Genomic DNA, 24,677 nt, shown 5'->3' with positions numbered 1-24,677 from the left:
AACTGGCACATTCTGGGAGGTCTGCTGGATGCCTCTGAGAGCGTGACTGGCCTCCCATGGTCCGTCCACATCCCTTCCCTGCCCCATGCTCTCCCTCTTCAGCAGTACAGGATCTAAAGCCTCCAAATCTCTGTGCACAAAGATGCCGAGGTTAAGATGGAAATCTCTGACCTGAGCCGAGGACCCGCCACGTCAGTTACTTGTCCACAGCCTCCTGACTCGGGTGATGAAGTCAAGGTCAGCCAGGGGCTGGGGAGCTAGCAGGGAGCAGGGGCTGCCTAGGCTCAGAGAGGGAAGAGTCACAGGAGGGGAAAGGACCTGAGGCGGCCCCAGAGAGCCAGGGGCTAGAACTCAAAAATGACAATAATTACGTTCACAGTGTTAGAAACCTCTGTTGAGTACCAATTCTTGATGAAAATGTACACACTTGACAAACAGCCAGTCCTCGCATCTTAAAGAAGAGGACATTAGACTTTCGCGAGTTTTATCACCCAAAGCTGCAGTCAGCGCCGAGAGCAAGGATTTGAATCCCTCGTGGCCTGAGGCCAGAGCCTGCGTGTGAAAAATTAGTAAACGGAAACCTCGTTCAGTCGGGAGGCCAGCAGAGGGAGTTCTCAGCATCGCAGCCCAAGCTGGGACCGCAGGTGGGTGCTCTTCACCAACCCGACGGGGAAGGTTTCCTCCTCCCTTGGCAACGGCTCCGCCAATGAGAGGCTCTCAGCCCAGCCAATGAAAAGCCAGTATACTTAGACCTCCCACTGTATGCCAATGAACTCTGCTTAGACAGCCCTGTTGCTCCTTGATGACAGTCTCCTTGGTCTCCGCGCTTGCCTATAGCCTTGCTGAAGCTTGCTTGTTGTGGATTGTAACTGGCTGGTATCCCCGGATAAGCCCAGTTTTGCTGGTGAAATAACTCATTTTTTCCTAAGGTTAACAGTTGTCAGTCACCAGCTTGATTCAGGGCCAAGGCAGCAGCACCTTCAGATTCTGCCCCCTCTCGAGAATTCTCGAATTGCAGCCCCGCAACTGCACAGCTGTTTGGCATCCGAGGCCTTCCACCTGCTCACGGGGCGCCCTGAGCCTGACACGTCCTCAGGGACCCAGCTGAGGCGCTCTCCCTCCAAGGGGCTGGTTACGCAAGAGAAAAAAGCCTCATTTTTTCTCGCTCTAGTGTAAATGCAATCTGGGGCAAGGCAGGACAGTGTCCCAACACCCGGGGAAGTAAGGTGTAGGCGGCGGTAGGGCAGCCCCGTAGAAGGGCAGCCGGCCAGGGAAATCGAGCCTACAGGCCCTCCCAGAGCCCAAGTGGACCTAGGTCCCTGGGTCGGGGGGTCTCCTCTTTCCTCCGTCCCTCGGGCGAACCATCTAGCACCGTGCCTTGCTTTTCCCCGGAAGTTCGCCGGGCCCCTCCCTAACCCAGGGAGCAGCTTCCTGGGGTCCTTCCAGGCCACAAAAGCCCGGCCCAGGCTGGGCGGGGAAAATGGGGACAGCCCACCCATGGAGGTAGCCGGAAGGTCCAGAATTATCACCCCCTCAGGATGGACGGCAGGGGGCGCTCGCCCTCACACGGCAGCCCAGGTCGCGCTGAGACGCAAAAGTCCTGCCGCCCCGATGACCAGGATGCACAACATTCACTGACTATTCCTGGGATGGGGGGATACGCTACGCTCGCCAAGTCATTCCCCAACGTCCCCCAAAGAGGGCTGAGCCTGCGCCCAGACTGCTCCCTGACTGCGACAGGAGCGCCTCGGCCTTGCCACTCCCAAGATGGCGCCACTACCTGCCGCTTCAGGTCTCTGCCCCACTCTCCACGCCACGGCGCCGAGATGGCGGCCGGACGCGCGGTCTGACCGAGCCGCCGGCGCATCACTTAAAATGGCGGCCGCTGGGCGGGGCGGCCGGGCGCGAGGCACGCTGGGGCGGGCGCGCGGGTTGCCGGGAACGGGGCGGAGCGCGGCCGCGCCGGCGCGTCGAGGGGGGACAGGCAGCCGCCGCGATGGTGAGCGGGCGCGGGGGGAGGGGCGCCGGGCCGGGGCCGCCGGGGGCGCTGGGGGCGCCGGGCCGGGGGCGGCGGGGGCGGCGGGCCGCATGGGGCGGGGGGTGGGGAGGACTGGGCTCTGCGTTCACGCCGGCCCTCCGCCCCCCAGGACGTGTTCCTCATGATCAGGCGCCACAAGACCACCATCTTCACGGACGCCAAGGAGTCGAGCACCGTGTTCGAGCTGAAGCGCATCGTCGAGGGCATCCTCAAGCGGCCGCCCGACGAGCAGCGGCTGTACAAGGTGCGGCCGCGGGCGGGCTTTGGGCGGGGGCCGGGCTGGCGCGGCGCGGCGGCCGCGTCGTTGTTGTCAACAGTGGCCGGAACTCCCCCGCGTGGAGGCGCGGCGGCCTCGGGGGCGCAGGGCGGCCTCGGGGGCGCGCGGGCTCCTGACAGCCCTGCTGTGCGTCCAGGAAACTGAGGCTGGGGAGGCGGCCACTGAGCCCAAGGTCGGATTTGAACTCCGTTGCCCTTAATCCTCCGCAGGCCCATCAGAATCGCACCCCTGCACCTCCTCTCCTTATTACAGACAGTTGGAGGGTGTCACGATGAGTAAAGTCCTCGCCCAACCGCTGTATTACTTCCCAGCTTTCTGCGGATGCTCTAACAGCCCCTCCTCCCCACCTCCCTTAGAAACCAACTGCAGAATTGTTCAGCTCCGGTGGCTTGGGGTTCTCGTTGGGGGAATGCGTTGTATTGGCCCCCGATTCGGGTGTCCCGCGGCATGGGGTCCCCCCACCTAAGTGCGCTGATGCGATTCTGGCTGGAAAGGAGGAAGCTGGCCTTTCACTCCAGACTTTTCTCCCTGCTGCCTGTGCTTCTTCACATACTGTGTTCCGTGCTTTCTGTGTGTCTTTCGCTCAGTGAAACCTCCTGGCTGCCCTACAAGGTGGGAATTTCAGTAATTCCCACCTTACAGCTAAACTTCACATCAAAAAGATGAAACGCTTTGTCCCAGGTGGCAGAGCTGGGATTCAAATCAAGCCTGCCTGTGGACAGACTGCGTCACTGACTCTTGAAATCAGATTTTCCTGCAGTTTGGGGTGAAAAAAAAAAAAAAGATTCCAGAGCCCTAATCCTGGGAGGTTCGGATTTGGAAAGTCTTGGGCGTAGCCCTGGAAACTGTGTTTGACACACTTGGGTGGTCCTGGCCCATATTTGGGTCTGTGTTCCCTGAATCCTGACATCCAGGGAAGTCTCCGGGACTTGCCCGTCCTGGGGCCTCTTGTAACACCTTGCCCACCTCTCTCCCCAGGATGACCAACTTCTGGATGATGGCAAGACACTGGGAGAGTGCGGCTTCACCAGTCAGACGGCACGGCCGCAGGCCCCAGCCACCGTGGGGCTGGCCTTCCGGGCAGGTGAGTGGGGCTGTCAGGCAGGGTGGAACAGACGAAGGGGTCGCCGGGGAGCCTGCTCTTGGCTCCTCCCCGCCTCCAGGGCATTGTGTTCCCCAGTCCACAAAGTGTAGGTGGTATCTTGTGATTGTGTGTTTCTCCACAAAGGAAAAAAAAAAGAAAACGAGACGCTTGTAGAAATTGAAATCTACTTCACGGGGGATTCTAATGTCTCTCCCTAGTCATGTTTACAGAGGTCTTAGTGAGTACTGGGTCGTCTGCTCTGCATTTTATCTCCGTTCCATTTAAAACACTCCTGAGCCTGCGAGGTAAGCACTGCTATCCTCACTTTGGAGATGTGGACACTGGGGCTTGCCGGCTGTCACGACTCAGATGCCGACTGCCACGACCTTTGTAGGACATCACTTAGACCCCCAGCATCTCTGTGCATGCCACACTTGTGCCCATTTTCAGGTTGAGTAACTGAGCCCAGGGAGGTTAGGTCGCTTGCTGGGACTGCCCGATCCAGAGTTCGTGTCTAGCCCCTGCCTGCCCCAGAGTGTGCTGTGTGATCGACCACATGCCCCCCTGCCTGCTGTTTAGAAATCTGAGGGAGTGGCTCACTCCCCTCCAGTATACCTCCTTGCCCCAAGAGAGGTTTGAATTTTATTCTTGGTCTCTGGAAACATGAACGAAAGTTCTACGTGGTATGTTTTCATGACTGTGTACCTGGGGCTGTGTGGATGGCTGGGTAAACTTTGTTGATAAGTATTTTTCTGGCTTCTTGTGAGAAAACTAGCAAGGGCTACAGAGGGAGTCCAGCGGTGTGCCACTTGCCAGTTTCGTAAGGATCCCTGTGCCAGGCCTCAGCAGCCATGTCCTTGGGTGGCTGCTTCACGCGCCCCGCCCTCCCGACTGGAGCTCCCGTCTCCATAGAGGGGTGCGACACATAGGCCAGTCTCACAGGCAGCCTGAGCCCCCATGCACCACAGGCCTTGGCCTGTGAGTGCTTAGCAGATGGAAGGCTTAGGGGCTTTTCTGTGGGTTCCCTCTGACCCTCACAGCGATGCTGAGGCAGGTACAGGGCTGGTCCAGACCTCTCCCATTCTGCTTCTGAAGCCAAGGCTGGACTGCGTTCTGGAAGTAGCAGCCCTGCTTTTACTGAACAAAGGCATTTTTGTGTAGGCTTGCAGACACCCTTGGAAGATGTCGATAGACCAATTTTTGGATGGAAAAATCACAACAGAGAGAGTGTCCCCCCGGCCCCGACTCTGGTTTATGGCATTGAATGTGGGGGTGCCTAGACCCTGGGTGGCACCCCCTCCTCAGGCAGGGGATCGTTGTCTTGACAGAGTAAACAGTATTGACTGAAGCGGCTGTTCTTTGCTTCTCCCACGGACTACTTTTGTTGCGGAAGTACACTTGTGGGTGCGTAATTGTGTCCTCGTTTAGTTCTTGTGATGACGATTCTATCCAACTGGCTACTCAGTGAGGGAAAGGAGTGTTGAATAGCATCATCCAGACCATTTCCAAAAAATGGGAGAGGTGACGAAAGCAAGAATGGTCACTGCAGACTTAACGGCTTGGGGGAGTTCGTTGCTATGCTGGGCCGGGTGTCTTCAGCGCTGCTGACGTTTGGGGCTGGAGAATTCGGAATGGTGCTGTGCACTCCAAGGTGTTGAGCATCTCTGGCCCCTACTAGAGATGGTCAGATACCCACTCTCCCAAGGTGTCCGTTGCTAGGCTTGGCCGGCTTTCCCCAGGGGCCTAACAGGTTAAGAACCCTGAGTCAGGTGGAGAGAATAGCGTCCCTGTTAGAAGAAAGTGCAGGAGAGAAGTTACAAAACGGGACTTGCTTGCTCTGCGCTGAGGTGACAGCAGAAACAAGACGGGAGCCCTTATGCAGCCGCTGTTCTCTAGTTGGGGGAAAGCATCTGGTCATGGTCAAAGGGAACAGGACTGTTTGTGGCTGGTGGTAGGTGAATGCTCCGGAAGCAATGCACAGGCATTGGGCTGCGGGGACTGTTTTTATAGAAGGGCTGGGGAAGGTTTCTCTGAGGTGACGTTGGGGTTGATCTGGATGGCAGGCTAGGGGCCAGCAAATGTGAAGCTCCTAAAACAGGAAGGAAGAGCTTGATACGGGAACACAAGAGACAGACAAACGTGACGACTTGAGATTTTATTCAGAGTATGACGGGATGCCGTTGGAAGGTTTGAGGCAGGGAAAGAACGGGTTGGCTTAAGCTTAAAAATCAGTGCTTGGTGTAGAGGAGGTGTGAATGGAACAGTGAGTTGGGGCTGATTGAGGGGAGACAAGTAGGTGGACACAGGCCAGCCCACAGGCTCACCCTTAGGGGCACAGGGTGAGGAGGACCCCAGGGATGGCTGGGCTAGATAGGAGGGGGTCAGGTTGCTGGTAGGGGTGGGAGGCATCCCAGTAGGATCGCAGAGTCCAGGCAGTTAGGCCGGCCAGGACGAGGGAGACTCACTTCGCAGAGGTGGGAATTGGTTCGGAGGTCGCCCAGAAGCCGGGTGGCTGCTCCCTCCAGCTCTCCCCACCACTCCCCTGTCCACCAGATGACGCTTTCGAGGCCCTGCGGATCGAGCCCTTCTCCAGTCCGCCCGAGCTGCCCGATGTGATGAAGCCACAGGACTCAGGAAGCAGCGCCAATGAACAAGCGGTGCAGTGAGAGGGCTCCTGGCCCGCCCCGGTGCCCGCCTTTCCCCCCCCCCCCCAATAAAAGAGATTTGGGCGTCTGCCTGTTTGCTGCCTTTTTCTGCACACCCTCTCCTGACTCAGGCATCACCTTCCCTGGGACGGGGTCTGCTCCCCTGCAAGGCTCCTCCTCAGCCCCCTGTACTTGCGAGGCTGGCCGTGGCTGTGGGACTGACCCCCAAGCTCCTTGGGTCCCTGCTGTCACACCCACTCGAGCCTGCCCCTCCGGCTGTGGGCAGAGAACCGGGAGGAACCCAGAGCCCCAGGCCAGCCTTCTGCTCAGCCTGGGGACAGAGGTTCCTTCTATGACTTCCAGCAAGCAGGCTCGTTCAGGCTCTGGCGCAGCCTCTGGGCTGAGGGGCAGAGGCCAAAATGTCAGCCAGAGCCAGTGTGGTTCCACGGGGAACCCACCGCCTACAGCCAGCCATCTTACCTGAGTCCTCTAAGGCTTGGGGGGGGGCGGGGGGGGAGGCATTCAAAGTGGAAAGACTGCTCACTCTCCACCCTCCACCCCTAATAAATAATCTACAGACCCAATTCCTGCATTTCTCATTTTTATTTGACAGAAAAAGTTGCTCTTGCTGTACAGATTTTAAAAAACCAAAATGCCTTTAAGAAACGTGAAGAAAAGTTGGGGGAGGGGCCACAACCTCACTTGGGGGACAGTAGGGGCCAACTAATTTCAACTCCTGCCCCTTCCTTCCAGGAACACCTCACACAAGTTCCCAAGTTCCAACTCCCCCCAGAACTTAGGGTTACAGGGGGGCACTGACGCCTCCCAGCCCTTTCTAACTCAAGACCAGGGTGTCCCCAACTGTATCCTCCCCTCCCACAACTCCCATTCTCATTCCCACCCACCCCAAAACTCCCAAAACGTGAACCAGGAAAAACTCACAGAGATTAACATTTCACAGGAACAAAGAAAAAGGGGGGGGCGGGAAGGAGGAAGAGTCCTCCCCCAGGAGTCTGCCAGGGTTCGGGGGTGGGGGGGCAGACAAGGACCCCTCCCCACGGCTGGGTAAAGGGGGCACTCCCTGCAGCTCCAGAACTTGGGGTGTGGTGGGATTCCCCCCACAGAGATTCAAGGAGACCTGAAACAGAGGAGACAGAGATCAGTGCCTAGGCCCCAGCCAGCCCCAGAGGTCCCCAGGCACAAGAGCTTGACAAGGACGCACCTGGACGAGCGGTGCCGCACGGGGCGGGGGCTGGGTGTCTCCCTCCTGCGCTTGTGGCCAGGGGAGCGGCTGTCCCCACGCTGGCCTCTGCGGGAACCCCGCTCGCTGCTACTGCAACAACAAGAGGACAGTCAGCCCGTGTGCAAGGCAACACCAACCTCTGGCAACTTCGAGCCCCAAAGCTGCTCAGAGTGGCGGTGACCAGGCTGGCCACTGACGGCAGGCCTTACCTCTGCTGGTCCCGTGGCGAGGGCTGAGGCGAAGGGCGGCGGCGCTCCGCAGGCGAGTAGCTGAGGGACCGAGAATCTCGGAGGGAATCTATTGGCTTCCGGGGACTACGGGACCTAGGGAGCAGAGGAAGTTGCCATGGCACCACGCTCTTCCAAACCCACCAGCCGGCACTCAGGACCACCCCCCCAGGTCCTGACCACCAGACCTCATACCACACAGGGCCAGCCTCAGACCCACCTTTGTCTGCTCACTCACCCATCCGCCCGCACACCATCCACCGAGTGCCCCACTGGGCAGGGCACGGGGTGCAGCGGGGGATGCAAAGAGAAAGACAGTCCCTGCCCTTGGAGGGGCTCAGTCTGGTGAAGGGAGGCCAAGGGAGGCCCGCTCGGCCCCGTGTATGGGAAGCAGCCCCACAAGGACCGATATACGTGGGTCTGGGGACCCGGGGGGGAAGGGACACAGGGCGGGGAAAGGGGGGGAGGGTAGTCTTCTCGAAGGTGCTGTTTGAGCGGAGTCTTGCAGAACGAGGAGTTCACCAGGCGGACAAGGGAATTCCAGGCAGAAGGAACAGCATGTCCAAAGGCATGGGGTTCTCCTTAGACTGCAAGGCGCTGGGTATGGCTGGAGCACAGGGCATGTGTGGGGGCGGGCAGGAGAGGAGAACACAGGGCAGGCAAGGCCAGTTGGTGAAGAGCCTCACACGCCATTCCCGCAGAGGTGGGGCTTTATCCTGCAGGCCACAGGGCGTCCCGGAAGGATTTGTGGAGTGGAGGGAAGTAACCAGATGTGCGTTTTAGAAAGATCCCTCTGGCTACGTGTGGAAGAGAATGGCGTGGAGGCAGGGAGACAGGGAAGAGGCTGTGGACAGAGTCGGGAGAAGATGACGGTGGCCAGACCAGAGCCCTGGCGGGAGCAACGGGGAGATTTAAAATCTAGAATCCCTGGGACGTGGGAGCAGGAAACAGGCTGCATGTCAGGGGAAGGGAGAGGAAGGAACCTAGGACTCCACAATTCTGACTGGAGCACCCACACTCGGACCCTTTGCCGGAACAGGGCACAGCACAGGTGGTAGGGAGAGAGCCCAACTCCTCCCACGCAACCAGACACCACAGTCCACCAGAGACTCCCGGCAGGGATCTCACGCCCAGGGTCACACCCCGCCCCTTCCGGCTCCGGCAAGGCCGCACTCACCTCCGCTCGCCGGGGGGTGGCTTCTTGGGGCTTGCAGGTTTGGGCAAGGCCTGAGGGCCAGGCTTAGCGGGGGAGGGGGACGAAGAAGTAGAGGAGGAAGAGGAGGAGGAGGAGGAGGAGGAGGAGGAGGAGGAAGAGGAGGAGGAGGAAGAGGAGGAGGAGGAGGAAGAGGAGGAGGAGGAGCTGGAACTGGAGCTACTGGAGCGCCTCTTCCGCTTGGCCGGGGTCGGCTCCGGAGGACGTCCCTCTCGAACAGCCTCCTTGGGGGCCGGGGTGGGGCTGGGGACCCTGTGGGAGAAGCAGAGCGTCAGGAGGAGACACGCCGCCCCAGCCCCGACCCTACCTTCCTTGGCCTGGAGGAACGGCAGTGGGGGAGGGGTGCCGGAGAAAGGCCCCAGGAGCCCTCGGAGCGGAGAGCCGGCGAGCACATTCTCTGGAGAGCAGTGGCCCGAGACGCCCCGACCTCTGCTAACACGAGCAACAGGCCGGGCCCGCAGCACAAGGGATCAAGGCTAAACCTCAAGAATGTCCCTGACGGAGGAGGACTAAGGCCCCTGGGCTCAGGTGTGGAAGCCGAGCTGGGCGGTCTCCTTCCCGGGAGAGCCGCGGCTTGGGGAGGCCCCTGCGAGCGGGTTGGCCGGGGGAGGGGCCGTCCTGCCTGGAGGCAGGGAGAAGGATGGGATGACCTCTGAAGATCCTTCCAGCCCAGGGAGTTCCTCTTGAGGTCTAACTGCCATCCCTCCTGCTGTAAAATTAAGTCCATTTCCTCTAGTTCTGTCCTCTGTAGAGACGGAAAACTTATCATTATCCTCTAGAGAATGAACCTTAGGAGACTTTTACCTGTCCCGTTCCTCCCCCCGGTGCCCCCACCCCAGCATTCTCTTCGACCCCAGCTTAGGGGTCAAGGTCCCATACCTCTTTCAAAGAGCCAAGAGCCTCTGGACAGAACTTCTCCCTCCCCACGCCCACCCCCCCCCCCAAACCGGCCCCATCCAACGGTTCTGCAAGTCAAGCCCCCTCACCTCTTCAGCGCTACCTCAGGTTGAGCAGGAAGGCTAGAGCCCTCCGAGTCGCTAGAACTGGAACCGGAGGAAGAGGAGGAGGAAGAGGACGATGACGAGGATGAAGAGGAGGAGCTGGATGAGGAGGAGGAGGAGGAACTCCGCCGCTCCTTTGCCGGCTGCAGGGTGGCCAATGCAGAAGGCTGCTGGGCCCCCGTGGAGGCCGGTGTTTCCCCACCCTCAGGGTGGGACACCCCAGGGACAGGACCAGAGAGCATGCCGTTGTGGTCACCAGCAGAGGACGTGGTCTTTGCCACCGTCCCAGAGGAGAGGGACTGAGACCCTGCTACAGGGGTGGTCTGGGCAAGCAAAGCTCGGGACTGGTCAGAAAAAGCAGATGGCACAGGGGACCTAGGTCGATCCTGAGCTGGAGGAAGAACACACTGGGAGGAAGCCTGGACCATTCTAGAAGGAGAGGGAGCCCGCTCAGAGGTCATTCTAGACTGGCTGAGGGCAGACGGTGGGGTTCTGGAGCCTGGGCCTCCTGGTGGGGTTCTGGATCTGGCTCGGTCAAGAAGTGGTGGTGAGGTTCTACCACTAACACGTTCGTAAGCAGTGAGGGGCACCCGGGGACTGGTAAGGTTTGCACCAGACAAGGCTGGAGCCATCCTAGCACTGGTGAGGCTTGCAGGTGCCATGGCTGGAGGGGTTCTGGAGCTGGCAATATTCACAGGAGCTGTAGCATGTGCAGATCTAGGACCCACCAGGTTTGCAGGGGCTGCAGCCTGGGCTGTTCTGGAGCTGGAGGGATAGTTTGCAGCGGTCGGGGGAGTGCCAGAGCCGGTGAGACTCAGAGCTGCCAAGGCAGCCGGGGTTCTGGCTCCTGCTAGATTCACAGCCGGGGCTGTAGGGGTGCGAGGGTCAGCGAGGTTCACAGCAGAAGGTGCCACTGCTGTTCTGGGGCTGGCCAAGTTCATGGCTGCTGCCGCAGCTGGCGTTCTGGAGTCAGCCAGGTTCACTGCTGTTGGTATGGCAGGTGTCCTGGCACCGGCCAGATTCATCGCTGCTGCAGAAGCTGCAGGAATCCTGCTGGCAAGACTGGCAGCTGGAGCCGTTCTGAGACTCATGAGAGGCACTGGAGCTGGGACCTGGGACATTCTTGCAGCAAGGCCAGCGGCAGACATGGATGGAGGCGGCCGAGCAGTGCCAAGACTGATGGCTGTCAGGGCAAGTGCGATTCTAGACTGTGCGTGATTTTCTGGCACAGATGTTCTCGGGTGATCAGGAATTCGGGGACCTGGACCATCCATCATGGAGCCACCAGCTTGCTGCAGGACAGACATAGGTGTTCTAGAGCTGCCAAGGGGTTCCAGCATTCCAGGTGATCGACAGCGGTCCAGAGGAGTTGGTGACATGCTAGGACGACTGAAACAGCTCATTCTGGAGCTATTGAGCGCTACTGGAGGGGTCCGAGAACCAGAATGATTTCTCGTTGCCGGAGGAGTAGCAGAACGTGAACGATCAGAACTACTTCCGGATGCAGAACGTCTTCGGATGGCGGGAGGAGATCTCGTTAAGGACCGTTTGCCCCGAGTTGTTCGTGGAGTACGGGATCTGGAACGGCGACGGATGGCAAGGGGAGAGCGACTTCGAGAACGCTTGCGTGGCAACAGTGGGGTCCGAGATCTAGAGCGACGCCGAATAGCAGGAGGTGTTCGGGACCGAGATCGGCGGCGTGTCACCGGAGAGGTTCGAGAGCGGGACCTCCTTCGAGTTACTGGAGATGTGCGAGATCGAGATCTCCTACGGGTGACTGGAGACGTTCTGGATCTCGATCTTCTGCGAGCGATAGGGGAAGTTCTGCTTCGAGATCGCCTCCTGGTCACTGGTGGAGTCCTAGATCTGGACCTTCTTCGAGTCACCGGTGGGGTTCTGGAACGGGAGCGCCGGCGTGTTGGGGTTCTGGATCTTGAACGACGGCGGGTTACTGGTGGGGTTCTAGACCTGGATCGCCTTCGACTCACTGGCGATGCTCTGGATCGAGATCTTCGTCGAGTCACTGATGTCCTGGACCTTGATCGTCTCCGACTGACTGGTGAAGTTCGAGACCTGGACCTACGGCGGCTGACCAAAGGTGTTCTGGACCTGGACCGCCGGTGAGTGGCTGGAGAGGCCCGAGACCGTGAGCGTTTCCACGGAGCTGGTGATGTACGAGAGCGGGACCGCTTCCGACTGGCTGGGGGTGTCCGAGAACGGCCTCTTCGGCGTCGGGAAGAAGTTCGGGAACTCTCCTGCCGGGCAGGTGACCTTGAGTGGTAACCAGAGCCTCCCCTCCGCCGCCGAGTGACCCGAGACCTCGACCGGCTCCGCTGTCTTCTCCGCGAAGTTGACTGAGAAGATCCAGACCTATCTCGACGTCGAGTTGTTCTGGTTTTCTCTCTCCTTGAGCGGGAACGGGATCTCTGAAGCCCACGAGGCTTTGGTGAAGGAGAACGGCCTCTCCTTGAAGTTGTCTTAGCACGTGGGGATGAAGCGGAGCGCCGCCGGCGTGAGGATCTTGACTTTTCAGCTGGCTCTGGGGAAGACACTGAAGGACTTCTTCGACGTCTCGGGGGGGTTCTAGAACGGGTCTCTGGTGAGGACGATGCAGAGCGGCTTCTACGAGACAGCCTGGCCTTCCTAGTCAGCTCAGGAGACGATCTAGAGCTGCGACGGCGAGGTGGAGTGCGGGACTTGGTCTTGGGCTCTGGTGATGACCTAGAGCTTCTTCTAGCAGTTCTGGATTTGGGTGGGTGTTCTGGAGAGGACTCTGAACTGCTGCTTCCATCAGGAGAAGGGCCTCTGCCTTTGCTCGATGAACCTGACCTGCTTCGTCTGGGAAGAGCTCGAAGGGCAGGAGCCTTGGGTTCAGGAGAAGAATCAGAACCGCTCTGTGCCCTGGGTGCCACTCTCAGCTTCTCTTTAACTTCAGGGGATGAGCCAGACCGACTACGGCGAGGAGAAGGTCGGGCTTTGCTATCAACCTCTGGAGACGACCCAGACCGACTCCTTTCTCTAACTGGTACTCGTGTCTTAGCTTTGGAATCTGGAGAAGAGTCTGATTCACTTCTTTCTTGAGGGGATGCACCGGGCTTCCCATCAAGTTCTTGAGAAGACCCAGATCGACTTCTCTGTCCAAGAGGAGTCCTAGCCATGGTCTTCTGTTCAACTGATGACTCTGACCCACTTCGTTCTCTCTGGGGGGTAAGACACTTGTTGTTGAGCTCTGGAGATGATGGAGAACGACTCCTTGGCCTAGGAGTCTGGGGCAAAGCTTTTGGTTCTGGAGAAGAATCACATTCACTTCTCCCCCTAGACGGTGTTCTAGGTAGATCTTTCATTCCAGGAGAGGACCCAGATAAACTGTGCCTCGAGGGAGTCCCAGACCCATCTCTAAGTCCTGGAGAAGACCCAGACCTGCTTCTCCTTGAGGGGGTTCTGGGTAAACCGTCTTTCAGTTCAGGAGATGCAGAGCTACTTCTTTCCCTCGATGGTGTTCTGGGTACAGCATCAAGCACTGGCGAAGAAACACTCTGATTTGAAGACATTCCTGCTTTTTCCACTGCATCTGGTGATAACTCAGAACTGCTGCGTCTGGAGGACCTGGTGGATTGTTCTTTCACGTCTACAAATGGATCTGTCTCCAGCTGATTAGGAAAAGATCCATTCAAATCTTCTTTAACCTCAGGAGAAAACCCAGCATTCATTTCTGCAACAGGGCCTGAGTTTCTAAATTCTAAAGGTGATCCAAAGCTATTCTCCCTCGGGGAGGAATTAGACAGCTCTTTATGCTCTGGAGAAAAATGTGGCCCACTCCAAGTTGAGGCCACTGCAGGGACTTCTGCTTCCAAAGAAGTCTGTGACTGGCTTTGGTCAAGAGTCAAAGACACAGGTCTTTCTTCTATTTCAGGTGAGGATTCAAAATTACCTCCAGCCATTTCTTTAAGTTCTGGAGACAAATGAGAGAGGACCTGGTTTGAGGATTCTTCAGATTTCTCGACGTCCATTAATTCCTCATCTTGGCTTGGCTTAGCTGACGTACTTTGGTCTTTTGTATCTGGGGATGACCCAACACCACCTCTTTCCCTTGATGGGGTTTTAGGTGTCTCTCTGAGTACTGGTGAGGACTCAGATTTATCCTGCACTGGGAAAGGACTAGATTTGTCTCTTGGTCCAGGAGATGACACAGTAATATCTTCCTGAAGGAGTAAGCCTGTTTTCTCTTTTGACTCAGAAGGCTCCAATCTACTCTGCCCCAAAAGAGATTTAGAGTCCATGGCAGGATATGGGAAAGAGTCAGACTGAGACTTGCTCTGCTCAGGAGACATTCCAGATTTTAGCCTAGGACTTGACAATTCACTTCTGTCTGGTCTTGGTGGAGATCTGGGTGTCAGCTCAGTGACTGGAGATGAAGACCTGGACCGGCCACCCTTAAGAGGTGTGTGAGATTTGCTCTGCAGAGACGGAGACTCAGAGTGACTCCGTTTCATGTCTGGACTTGAAGTATCAGATCTAGGGTCTGGTGAAGTCTGTGATTGTCCTTTCTGTTGCAGAGAAGAGGAGACAAAATACATTTCTCCTGGTGGTGTGGTAGACTTTACTCCTGGACAGAGAGAGAAGGATCCAGAACTTTGTGCTGGTAAGTCTTTAGACTTCTCTTGGGAACATGGGGACTTAGCTCCACAAAGACTGTGCCCTGATGGAGTTTGGGGCTTAACTTTAGGGCATGGTGAAGTAGACCCTGAGTGACTTTGTCTTGGTGGTGTTCCAGGTTTCACTTTGGTATCTGGTGAAGAGGACCTAGAACGGCTGTGTCTCTGCAACAATCTAGATTCCATCTTGGAGCAAGGAGACTCTGATCTGCTTTGCCTTGGCGGTGTTTTAGAGGTTACCCTACTAGGACTTGGAGAAGAGGAGCCAGAATGACTTTGGACTGGCGACATTACTGCCTTCACTTTGGGTTGTGGAGAGGACGATCCAGAGCGGCTCCCTCTTGGAGGGGTGCTAGATTTCACTCTAGGAGGAGAGGACCCAGAGCAGCTATGTCTTGAAGGGGTCATAGATTTCACCTCTGGGTCAGGTGATGATTCTGAACGGCTCTGTATTTGTGGTGTCGCAGATTGTTCATTTGCCTGGGGACTTGTTACAGACCCTTGCCTTGGTGGTGTTCCAGACTTCACTTTAGGTTGAGGAGATGAACTGGAACAACTCTGTCTTGAAGGTGTTTTAGATTTCTGGTTAGAAGGAGGAGAAGAACCAGAACGACTTCGCCTTGGTGGTGTTCTAGATTTAGCTTTCGGCTGGGATGACCCAGAGCGACTGCGCCTTGGTGGTGTCCGAGACTTTTGTTTGGGACACGGAGAGGATCCCGAAAGGCTTCGCCTCAAAGACAAGCGAGATTTTGCTTTGGACCGCGGTGAAGAGAGAGACCTGCTCCGTCTTGAAGAAACTCGAGATTTTTTCATTTCCGGGCTTGAGTTGGACCTGCTCCTCCTCTGTGATGCTCTGGATTTGTTCTTCCGCTCTGATGATGAACCAGACCTGCCTCTTCTTTGTGGTGTTCTAGAATGAGATCTTCCTCGTCTAACTAGACTTCTACTACGAGATCTTCGTCTTGCTGGTGTCCTAGACCGAGATCGTCCTCGTCTTACGGGTGTCCTAGACCGAGATCGTCCTCGTCTTGCCGGTGTCCTAGACCGAGACCTCCCTCTCCTGGCTGGTGTTCTAGAGCGTGACCGACGTCTGGCTGGAGTTCTAGAGCGTGACCTGCCACTTCTCCTGGCTGGTGATCTGCTACGAGACCTCCGTCGTACTGGCGATCGGGTCCTAGATCTGCGCCTAGCAGGTGTCCTAGAGCGAGACCTGCCTCTCCGGGCTGGTGTTCTAGAGCGGGACCTACGCCTGGCAGGTGTTCTGGATCGTGATCTCCGCCTGGCAGGCGTTCTAGAGCGAGATCTAGCCCGGCGGGCTGGCGTTCTAGAACGAGATCTGCCCCTAGCGGCTGGGGATCTAGAATGAGACCTGCCTCGCCTTGCTGATCTAGACCTGCCTCTTCTCTGGGTATTTCTGCTTCTAGACCAGCCTGGTCGCTGAGGAGACCTAGAGCGACCACGTCGCTGGGGGCTTCTGGACCGTCCCCACCTCTGTGCAGACCGGGACCTACGCCACTGAGGGGACCGGGACCTAGAATGACCTCTTTTGGTAGGGGTTCGAGACCGAGATCGCCCCCTCTTAGTGGTGGTAGGGCTACGGGACCTCCCCACTCTTCGAGAAGGGGTATGAGAATGTGACTTATCCCGCTTTGCTCGGCCATGTGAGCGACTCTTGGATGCGGGAGAAGAAGAAATCTCTCGGCGGGACCCAGGAGCTGGTGCAGGTTTAGGACTTTCAGGGGAAGAGCTGGCATGTCGAGAAACTTTGGTAGGTTGAGGGGATGGTGGGCAGCTCTCTGAAGACGACTGGGGAGGTTTCTCAGGAGACTTAGGTGGTGAACGGCCCCGGGTTGGGGAAGCCTCAGATGGGGGGTTCACTGGCTCCTGACTTAAGGTGGTTGTTGCAAGGGGTTGTGGGGAGCCGCCATGTTGCTCAGCAAGGAGCGGAGTGGGAGCAGGTGGTTCTGGGCCTGCGCTGCTCCTTTCCGGAGAGGGGCTAGGTCGAATTGCAGATTTCTAAGAGTGGAAAAGAAAGCACGGATAGGAACATAAGCACCAAAACTTCCCATCAACCTAAACACCAAAACTTCCTATTACCCATAAGAGCCTAACATCCTTGCCAATGAAATTTTTCCTCTACACACCCCATTACAACACCAACTGGTCCTTTACCTCACCACAGGTAGTCATTAACAAAAGATCACATAAAAAGACAATTGGGACAACATGAACAGGCTATCTTATCACTTTAAGTCTCATAACCTAAAAAAAACCACAACACAAACAACACACTGCGTTTTACAATAACCCTAACACAATACCACGGCAACAGAAAAAAAGTGCATACTTTTACTAAACGGAAAAACAAAGCAGTTTCCCCAAGCGTGAGGCATCTGACTTCACCCTTGAAAAACACTAAGATTATGGTGCAAAGACAAAGATTTGAGAATATGGTTTATGTAAACAGAACTACAGATAAGTACAGAAAAAGAAAACGAAACCAAGTTTGAAAAGCTTTAAATATAAGACAAGTAAATGAAATTAAAACAGAAATTAAGTTTTTGAGGTAATCCAACTTGTACTTTAGAAAAATAACTCTGGAGGACACAGAAAACGGGACTAAAAAGCTAAGCATTTAACGAAGAGCAATTACACTGTAATAGCTAAAGCAATAAAACATCACGATTAGGGCTTCGATCAGAATAGCAACCATACAATGACAAGTACTGAAAAGACCATTCCGGAGTAGTGTTTTCAAATTGCAGGCAGCAATCCAGTGGGTTGACAACTTTTAGTTAGCTACAACCAGCATTTAACAAAAATAAACTCTACAGACAAATCTCAAAATGCTAAAAATGATTTAAAAATACTTTTCTCAAAGTGAATGTAAAAGCACAAACAGCATAGTGACGTAAAACCTACAAATAACCGGCGAAGTTTGAAAATGTTAACTCTATAGAATTTGCACATGCAGAAAAGACCTTAATAAATTGAAAACTGCGTTACGAAAAGAACTGAATTCACTTCTTTAAACCAGTTTACTTCCCTCCTTCACTTCAAACACCCATCCTAACCCTCCAACCCAAAAACATGCATTAACTCAAGACGTAACCTACCTCCTTGTCTTTGTCTTTGTCCTCATGAGGACTGCTAGGCTGCTTTGTAGAGGGCTCTGGGCTGCTTGGCTGCCCTGTGTTGGTGGTACCTTGTTCCTTAGAAGGTGCATCTCCCTCCCCTCGACGCCCTGAAACAGGGGAAGGACTTCGCCCAGTCAAGGTAATTGTATGGGTCTTTGCTGCCGCACTTCGAGACCTGAGGAAGGTAATTGAGGGCAGGGGAGAGGAAAGAAATCAGCTCAGGGGAGAAGAGGGAACCCCCTCCCAGCTCCCATCCACCTTTCCTGACTATACAAACCCTCTTCCAAGAAGCCTTCTCTTACACACAAGACTCAAGTCACTCATGGAAATTCAAGTCCACTTCACTTTGGTCCTTTTCTTCCCAACAGTCCCCAAAAGTGTTCTCCCTCTACCCCTTTATCCACCTCCCCCATCCTCCCCAAACCCTCCACCCTGCCCATTCCCTACCCACTTCATTCACAACTCACCTCTGAGCCCACCTCCTTCAGGAAGCCTTCCCCGATTAAGGAAGCCAGGGTAAGGATTCCTTCCTCCCCCAGACACCACGAACAAACCACCACCCCCCCTATTCTGGCAGTCCATATACATCAGAACAAAACAAAAAATAACAAAATAAACAAAAACAAAAACAAAAACAAAAAAAAAAAGAGAAGGGGAAATGTATATGTCTGTCCATCCTGTTGCTTTAGCCTGTCAGCTCCTAGAGGGCAGGGACCGTGTCTTCCGAATGGTCTGTGCAGCGCCTAGCACACCGTGGGCGCTCAATAAATATTAAATTGATTAACCCACAAGTCCCTCTCCCTCCCTTCCTCCTGGACCACCCCTTACCGACTGCGGGAAGTATCGGAAGAGGAAGCAGAGTCAGCAGACGTTGAACGGTGGGCCCGGCGGCTCTTGGGGGCTGGTGTTGTACTACGAGACCTGAAGGAAGGCCACCACCACAGCTCAGGGTGCTATTACGCTTACACTGGATTTTCCTCGTCGGTCCCTCAACCTTCCACCATCAGTCAAGGACACAACTGATTCTCCCCTTTACCCCGCCAGGTAGACTTCACCTAACCTACTGCCTAATAAGCAAATTACCCTCCAATTCACACAAACTCACTCACCGCTTCCGCTTCTTGTCCTTAGATTTACGTTTGCTCTTTGGAGTGGGAGACCTGACAATGGAAATTCAAAATAATCATCTTAAAAAAAAATCCAAAATCAAACAAAAAAATGACAGAACTATTGACAGAAGATCAAGGAACTGAGCTTTACTCTAAGAAACCCCTACAGAACAGGCAAGGCCAGACGGGCTCACCGTTCCATGTCACTATGTCCCCAATGTCCCAAGGAGCTCTTACCTATGCTTCCGTTTTTTGGATTCAGATTCTGACCTGTTGGAGGGGAGGGGGGGAAAACAACGCATAAACCAATACCTATGCCTGGACTCCTCAAACCTCTCCAGTCACTTCATGTACTCCCACCTCGTACCTGTGCTTCTTCTTCTTAGAACTCTTCTTCCTCTCTCGTCGAGGAGAGCTGCTCTCTGACCTGCTAAAGATGGGTTCAGAAACAAAGTCATTCTACTGGGTTCCTTCTCTGACCCCCCCACTTACAATCCACCCCCAAAAAAGGCTTCTAAATCAACAAACACGAACATCACCAATGTCTCAGACCTAAGCCCAGGACTTATTACTCTCCAGGAAGCAGAAATACCTCTTCCATAAAGCAACAAACCTCAAAACGAAAAGCCCAGTAATTCAAGACGTGGCCTAGTTAGTTCTTAGTTGGCAAAGCTGCAGAATCAAACCTTCCCCAATGAATAAACTTAATACATTCCTTCCCGTGACTGAAATCTGAATGGTAACTCCCTCTTCCCTGATGTATCTCACAACTCTCTCCTGCTTCCCAAAAGAATTCTCTATTTCCGGGTGGGGGCACAAGACCGGTCCTCTGCTTATTAAAGTGACATCCCAACTAACTTACCGTCCTCTATCTTTCTTCTTTTTCTTCTTCTTTTGCTTTGGGGTTGGTGAGCGAGAACTGCTGGACTCCCGGACAAGGCTGGAGGAAGATGAAAAGAAGCAGGGTGAGTGCTAAGATGAATTTTCTCAGACATTTCAACTTCAAAACAACAAAATCTCAACAGTTTGGGAAGGAACAGTCCCCCTCATCCCTAAATAGAGCAGAGCGCTTAGAAGAAAAGAAGCGGACATGCTTTCTTGACCTTGAGTACCTGTAAGGTTTGGGAGGCTCTGGAGCTGGTTGTTTAGCTTCTCGAGCACGTCGCTGAGGATCAAAAGAGCTGCCATCTACATAGGAATCACTGATACCAAAGGCTGCACGGAGTCGCTCATTCTTTTTCTCATTCAGTTCTGCCAACTGGTGAGTCTCAGTTACCCTGGGGGGAAAAAGGCAATGGTCAGAAGGGAAGAGAAAAGATCAGGGTTGCTCACACCACCGGAGGCAGCCAAATGAGACTGGGAAGAAGTTGGGAGAAAGAACAGGGAGGAAGTTGAAGAAGAGAGAACAGCAGAAGCAGTGCAGTCCAGAGGAAATAAGAGACAGTGAAAACACTCACGCTGGCCTCTGCCCTGGGGTCTCTTCCTTTCCCCCAGGGTTCACATCCTTCTCCAGCAACATGAGTCGAAAGGTAGCCACTTTTTCCTGAATTTGCTGTTCCTCGTACCTGAAGAACAAATCCCTTCAAGGTTAAAGCCTGACTAGGCACTTAACCCAGTCCCAAGTTAAAGTTTCCTTATTCCCAGGAGGATCCCTTCCCTTTCCATGCACACATAAAACTTTTCACTCACTGTCACCCAAAGGGCCCTTCTCTTAAATCTTTCTGATCTTTCACTGTTCTTTCTTCCCTCCATTTACTATAGCCTCTAGAACAGTGGATTTTAAACAGGCTAAACTCCAGGGGCTAAAAGAGGAAAGCTAAGCAGGCAAAGTTCCAGGTGCTCCTCCTCGACTTCAACAACAGGTATTTCCTGAGATTCCAAAGTAAAGTGCATTGTATAAAAAGGGTGCCACTGCTGAAGTTTGAAAACCACTGCTCTAAAAGGTTTTCTCAATGTACTCCTTTTCCAAAATTTCACTTCCCTACCCAACCCGTGATCCCCTCTTATCCAGATTAGTATTTCAATTCCTGTTTTCTTGCCTTCACTACCTTCCAAGGCCTCAATCCTTAAATCCATTTACCTTCCTCTTCTCTACCAATGACAACACCTGTCAGCTTCTACTCCGGCTCTTTTCTTGTCTGGTACCTGCTTTCCCACCTCTCCCCTTAAAGCACCTTTTTGTTTTTCAATGGCTTCCCTCTTTCCCCAAGTGTCTTCATCCTAATAATTCAAATTCCCTCAGGCTCTCTCTTGGTACAGACTTTCCTCATCTCCCACCTTGAGCTGTCCCTTAACTCCTCTCAATCTGCTAGCTCCTTTACCTCCTCCCCTCCTGCAACTCCTCTCCAGGCCTCTTCAACGAGCCCTCAACTCCCTACATCCCACCTAATTCCCCCAGCTCTGCACTCACTCAGCGCTTGGCTCTCCCCCAGCCCTCCCCTCACCCCTGCTCTTCCATCATCTCCTCCAGCTCGAGGCATCGCAGCTCCACGCGCCGCTTGCGCTCGTGGTCCAGGATGTCAGGATTAGGCCGCTTCACCAGGGCAGCCTCCAGGCGCCGCAGTTCCTCCTCTCCCTTGTAGTCAGGCCGCTCACCCCGGCGGCCTCGCACCAGGGACAGGTTGCGCTGGACGTAGCCGTTGGTGCCGCTGCCCCGGGGCGTCGGCAGCCCGATCCCGTTGTACATGGCCCCGTGCCCGGGGGGGCACCACCGCTCCTGGGGGGGAGCGGGGAAACACGGGTCAGGGCCCTGACCCCAAACTAACCACTTGCCACCACCCAAATCCCTGTTCTTCACCCCTATTTCAACAGGAAGCTCCACACTAAACTCCTTTATCTGCAAAATCCTCCTGGTCTTCTAACAAAACCCCTTCCTTCCCTTCCCCTTCCCATACTTTCTTTCCACTCAATCCTACCCCAGCTCTTACAGCCTTTTCCCTCAAAGGCCAAGAGCCACTTCCATTTCTGTTTGCACCTACATGTTCTTGTTCCACCCTGAGAAAACAAGAAACCTATTTCTCTCGAATTTTTCCACACTCTTTATTCTCATTTGGCTCCCACAAGCACCAACGTCTCCACCTACTACTAATCTACTTTCCGACATCTGGCAACTGACTGACTGAGGCCCCCAAACAGGGCACGACCACCACTACCACAAATCTGCGGTACCTACGGGCCCACAGTCCAAATCCAAAGATTCTTTTCAGAACTGACCTAAGAATTTCAGACTACCACGTCACAAACGCAAAACAGACTAAACAACCCCTACATATCTTAACACGTGGACTGGTTGGTTTCTGACATAAACCAAGAGTCCCATGTAGCCTCACACTCAAGAATAAAAGCCAGCATGCATATCAGAAACACAAGAACCTTGGCTACATAATCTTCTTGTACTTTACCTCCCCGAGGAGAGGCCGTTTCCCTGATTTCAAATATTTATAAGCTATCGACTACCTTGCCTGATATCTTGCTCCTTTAATTTCCTTCCCAATAGGATTTCTCACGTATTCGGCAGCTCACCCCAGTCTCATTAGCTCCCCTTAAACATCACCTGTTTGCAGCTCAATGCTCTGATCAAACCTCTGCTCCAACTGTTCCCACTGCCCTCTTCTACGTTCCTTGCCCTAAACTTACCCAGAACCCCCCCCCCCCGTAGCCCTTCACTAAGGCGAAACTGTCAACTTTCCCTACCAATTCCCTGTTATCTCGCTTCCTAGTGTTTCTCTTCCAGACCTGCCTTCTCTCCCATGTTCTCTTTGTGCCTCCTACACCAAGGTTCTATCCTCTCAGCCTGTCCCAACCCCAGCATGGCTCTGAAAAGCCCTCAACCCCCTCGATTTTTCTGGTTAGATTTCTTAGCTACACGTTTCTTATTCTTTTCTCCTACTACATATACGTTATTTCTTCCTCCATCTCGTCCGCGACAGCTTCACAGAGCACAAATATGTGAGGGAAAACTACCCCCCTCAAAAACCCCAAGGAACAAGCGAAGAGATTAGTGAAAAATAAGCAAAGGTAGATAAACACGGATACAAAGAAAGCCTACGTTTTTAAAATTCCAGAAGAAACAGCCTATGAGTACCTGAAGGATATAGTAAAACAAAATTTTAAGTATGGGGAGATTGAGAATGGAAGAAAAACTGCCCAATTCCAGAACTGCTTGTACCTCTATCCCCCAACTCTAAAGGCTGGGCCCCTGCCCAACCCCAGGAGCAGACTCCAGAGGACTGAAAAATCAGAAAACCACACTAAGGTACAGGAGTGACAAATGAAGCTCAATCTAGGAAAAGCAAGTAGAAATGCACAAAAAAATGAAAATTTTCGCTACAGCACAAGAAATGAGTTTCTTTACCTTCCAACACTCACTTTCATTTTCTCAAATACCAATCCTCCCCACTCTAAACCTAGGTCCTTCTTTGCCTCTCTAAACCCCACCCTAGTTTCTGCCTTCCTCGCAGAATGCTTCCAGCGTGCAATTAATTCTTCAGCTTAACCATTCACCCACACTTCCATACCACCTCACACAAAAGTCCTCCCACTCCCTTAAGAGGGCAAACCAGCAGCTGCTAAAGAAAGGACATTAAGTCACAACTAATTGGAGAACTTTAAAAAACAAGTCCTCACCCTCCCCCTCCCCCAAAGCAGCCCACCGCACCCGAGGCAGTGCTCAGAACACTAAAAGGAAAAGGCGAAGGGGGAACATCAACACACACAGAAGTCACCCGAAACAGCTAACTTTGTAAAACAAACATTCTCAACTAGGGTCCACAGACTGTGAGAACACAAAAGTTGTCCAAGATAAAAAATCACAAAGCAAAAATCGACTGCAAGACAGAAAAATTTTTCCTTTTACTGGGAAACTTATCACGACGCCAGACAAAGAGAGACAAGACAATCCTCAATTCAAGACGGGAAACACTCAAGAAACGAAACGCACCAGGAGAGAGGCGGTGGGCGTGCAGGGAAACGGACACGAGCCAGCCCAGCAAGCTCAGTGATGAGCGGATTCGGGGGGCTGGGCCAGCGCTACCGAACCCAGAAAAATTTTACGTCCTGGCTCAAGACAAGACCGCAACTCACACACTTAAGAGAAAAGACAACGAAACGCTCGTCTGGAATTCTGGGGCCAGACGACATCTTAGCCCCGCGAGTGGCCACGAAGGCTCAGGAGAGACGGGGGCCAGATAAAGCCCGAAGCGGAGCCCGGCGTTTCCTTCCCCAGGCAGCGCCCCACCGGCCCCGCTAAGCTTGAACTTTCGAGAAGACAATGAAGGAGTGGGGGGCCGGGGGGGGGGGCGGAGGGGGGGGCACCTACACTCCCTCGCATACCTGGGCCGAGCACATCACCTTTACGTTAAAACAAAACAAGCCAAGCCGCAGAGCTTGCGTCTCCCTACCGCTTCAAGGCCGCCAGCAACGGGCGCGAACTACCCACGTCTCCAGGGCACCCGGTTCCAGGCCTCCCCTGCGCCGGCTGGGCGGCCAAGGCCTATTTTCGGCCTTGAGGTGTGGGGGAGGGGGCTGCGCGGCGCCCGGGAGTCTGGGAGGCTCCGCGCCGGCCCGCAGGCCCCCGGGAGGGACGGAGAAGCCGAAGGCCCGAGAGGCTCGGGGGGAGGGACCCGGGAACGCGCCACGGCCACGGCCGCCGCCTCCCCGCCGAGAAAATGTCGAAAGGGGTAGCTGCGGGAGGCCCTCCGCGGCCGCACGCGTGGGGGTGGCGAGAAGCCGAGGCGCGCGCTCCCCCCTCCTCGTCGCGAGCGCGCGCGAGCCCGCGAGCCCTCGGCGGCGCGGGCCGTTGCCATGGGGGAGGGGAAGGCAGGGAAAAGCCCGCGCGCGACGGGAACCGAAGGGAAGGGGGAGGGGAGGCGGGCGAGCGAGGGCGTCCGCGTGAGCTAGGGGCGGCGAGCGCGCGTGCGCGCGGCGGCCTGGACCGTTCTCCGCGCGCTTTGGCCTCGCGCCGGGGCCGCCGCCCCTCCCCCACCCGGCTCGCGCGCTCCCTCACCCTCTCACCCGCCGCCGCCGCCGCCGCCGCCTCCGCCCGCCGCC

General features: G+C 54.9%; 2 protein-coding genes across 8 annotated transcripts; one reads left to right on the top strand and one right to left on the bottom strand.

The window, feature by feature from the left end:
* Nucleotides 1-1,941: 1,941 nt before the first annotated feature.
* ELOB (elongin B) lies at nucleotides 1,942-6,100 on the top strand. The gene is made up of 4 exons (XM_042972481.1): nucleotides 1,942-1,999; nucleotides 2,148-2,282; nucleotides 3,294-3,399; nucleotides 5,953-6,100. The coding sequence occupies exons 1-4, from the start codon at nucleotides 1,997-1,999 to the stop codon at nucleotides 6,063-6,065; spliced, it is 357 nt and encodes a 118-aa protein (XP_042828415.1). The 5' UTR covers nucleotides 1,942-1,996; the 3' UTR covers nucleotides 6,066-6,100.
* Nucleotides 6,101-6,628: 528 nt separating this feature from the next.
* On the bottom strand, nucleotides 6,629-21,345 carry SRRM2 (serine/arginine repetitive matrix 2). Of its 7 annotated transcripts, none has more exons than XM_042972474.1 (14): nucleotides 21,074-21,345; nucleotides 20,087-20,194; nucleotides 19,742-19,906; nucleotides 19,492-19,569; nucleotides 18,997-19,059; nucleotides 18,867-18,899; nucleotides 18,630-18,680; nucleotides 18,349-18,441; nucleotides 17,500-17,695; nucleotides 9,714-16,399; nucleotides 8,692-8,979; nucleotides 7,497-7,610; nucleotides 7,267-7,377; nucleotides 6,629-7,182 (listed from the first exon to the last, which is right to left on the bottom strand). In XM_042972474.1, the coding sequence occupies exons 1-14, from the start codon at nucleotides 21,313-21,315 to the stop codon at nucleotides 7,173-7,175; spliced, it is 8,238 nt and encodes a 2,745-aa protein (XP_042828408.1). In that variant the 5' UTR covers nucleotides 21,316-21,345; the 3' UTR covers nucleotides 6,629-7,172. The 7 variants fall into 7 exon arrangements, with proteins under 7 accessions (XP_042828408.1, XP_042828409.1, XP_042828410.1 ...); XM_042972475.1 differs by having other exon boundaries at nucleotides 7,267-7,374; XM_042972476.1 differs by having other exon boundaries at nucleotides 18,997-19,056.
* Nucleotides 21,346-24,677: the final 3,332 nt, after the last annotated feature.

The sequence above is a fragment of the Panthera tigris genome, chromosome E3 (genome assembly GCF_018350195.1).
Source record: "Panthera tigris isolate Pti1 chromosome E3, P.tigris_Pti1_mat1.1, whole genome shotgun sequence".
NCBI lineage: Eukaryota > Metazoa > Chordata > Mammalia > Carnivora > Felidae > Panthera > Panthera tigris.
Note: the sequence above shows the minus strand (reverse complement) of the source record. Positions and strands in the feature narration are given on the sequence as shown.

Excerpts from the sequence above, each read along its gene's own strand:
- ELOB (XM_042972481.1), top strand. Across the intron at positions 2,283-3,293 it reads ACGAGCAGCGGCTGTACAAG|GATGACCAACTTCTGGATGA; the intron begins GTGCGGCCGCGG and ends CTCTCTCCCCAG. Across the intron at positions 3,400-5,952 it reads GGGGCTGGCCTTCCGGGCAG|ATGACGCTTTCGAGGCCCTG; the intron begins GTGAGTGGGGCT and ends CCTGTCCACCAG.
- SRRM2 (XM_042972474.1), bottom strand. The coding sequence starts at position 21,315 with ATGTACAACGGGATCGGGCTGCCGACGCCCCGGGGCAGCGGCACCAAC. Across the intron at positions 18,442-18,629 it reads AAGGACAAGAAGCGGAAGCG|GTCTCGTAGTACAACACCAG; the intron begins GTGAGTGAGTTT and ends GCCTTCCTTCAG. Across the intron at positions 7,611-8,691 it reads CCACCCCCCGGCGAGCGGAG|GTCCCGTAGTCCCCGGAAGC; the intron begins GTGAGTGCGGCC and ends TCTGCTCCCTAG.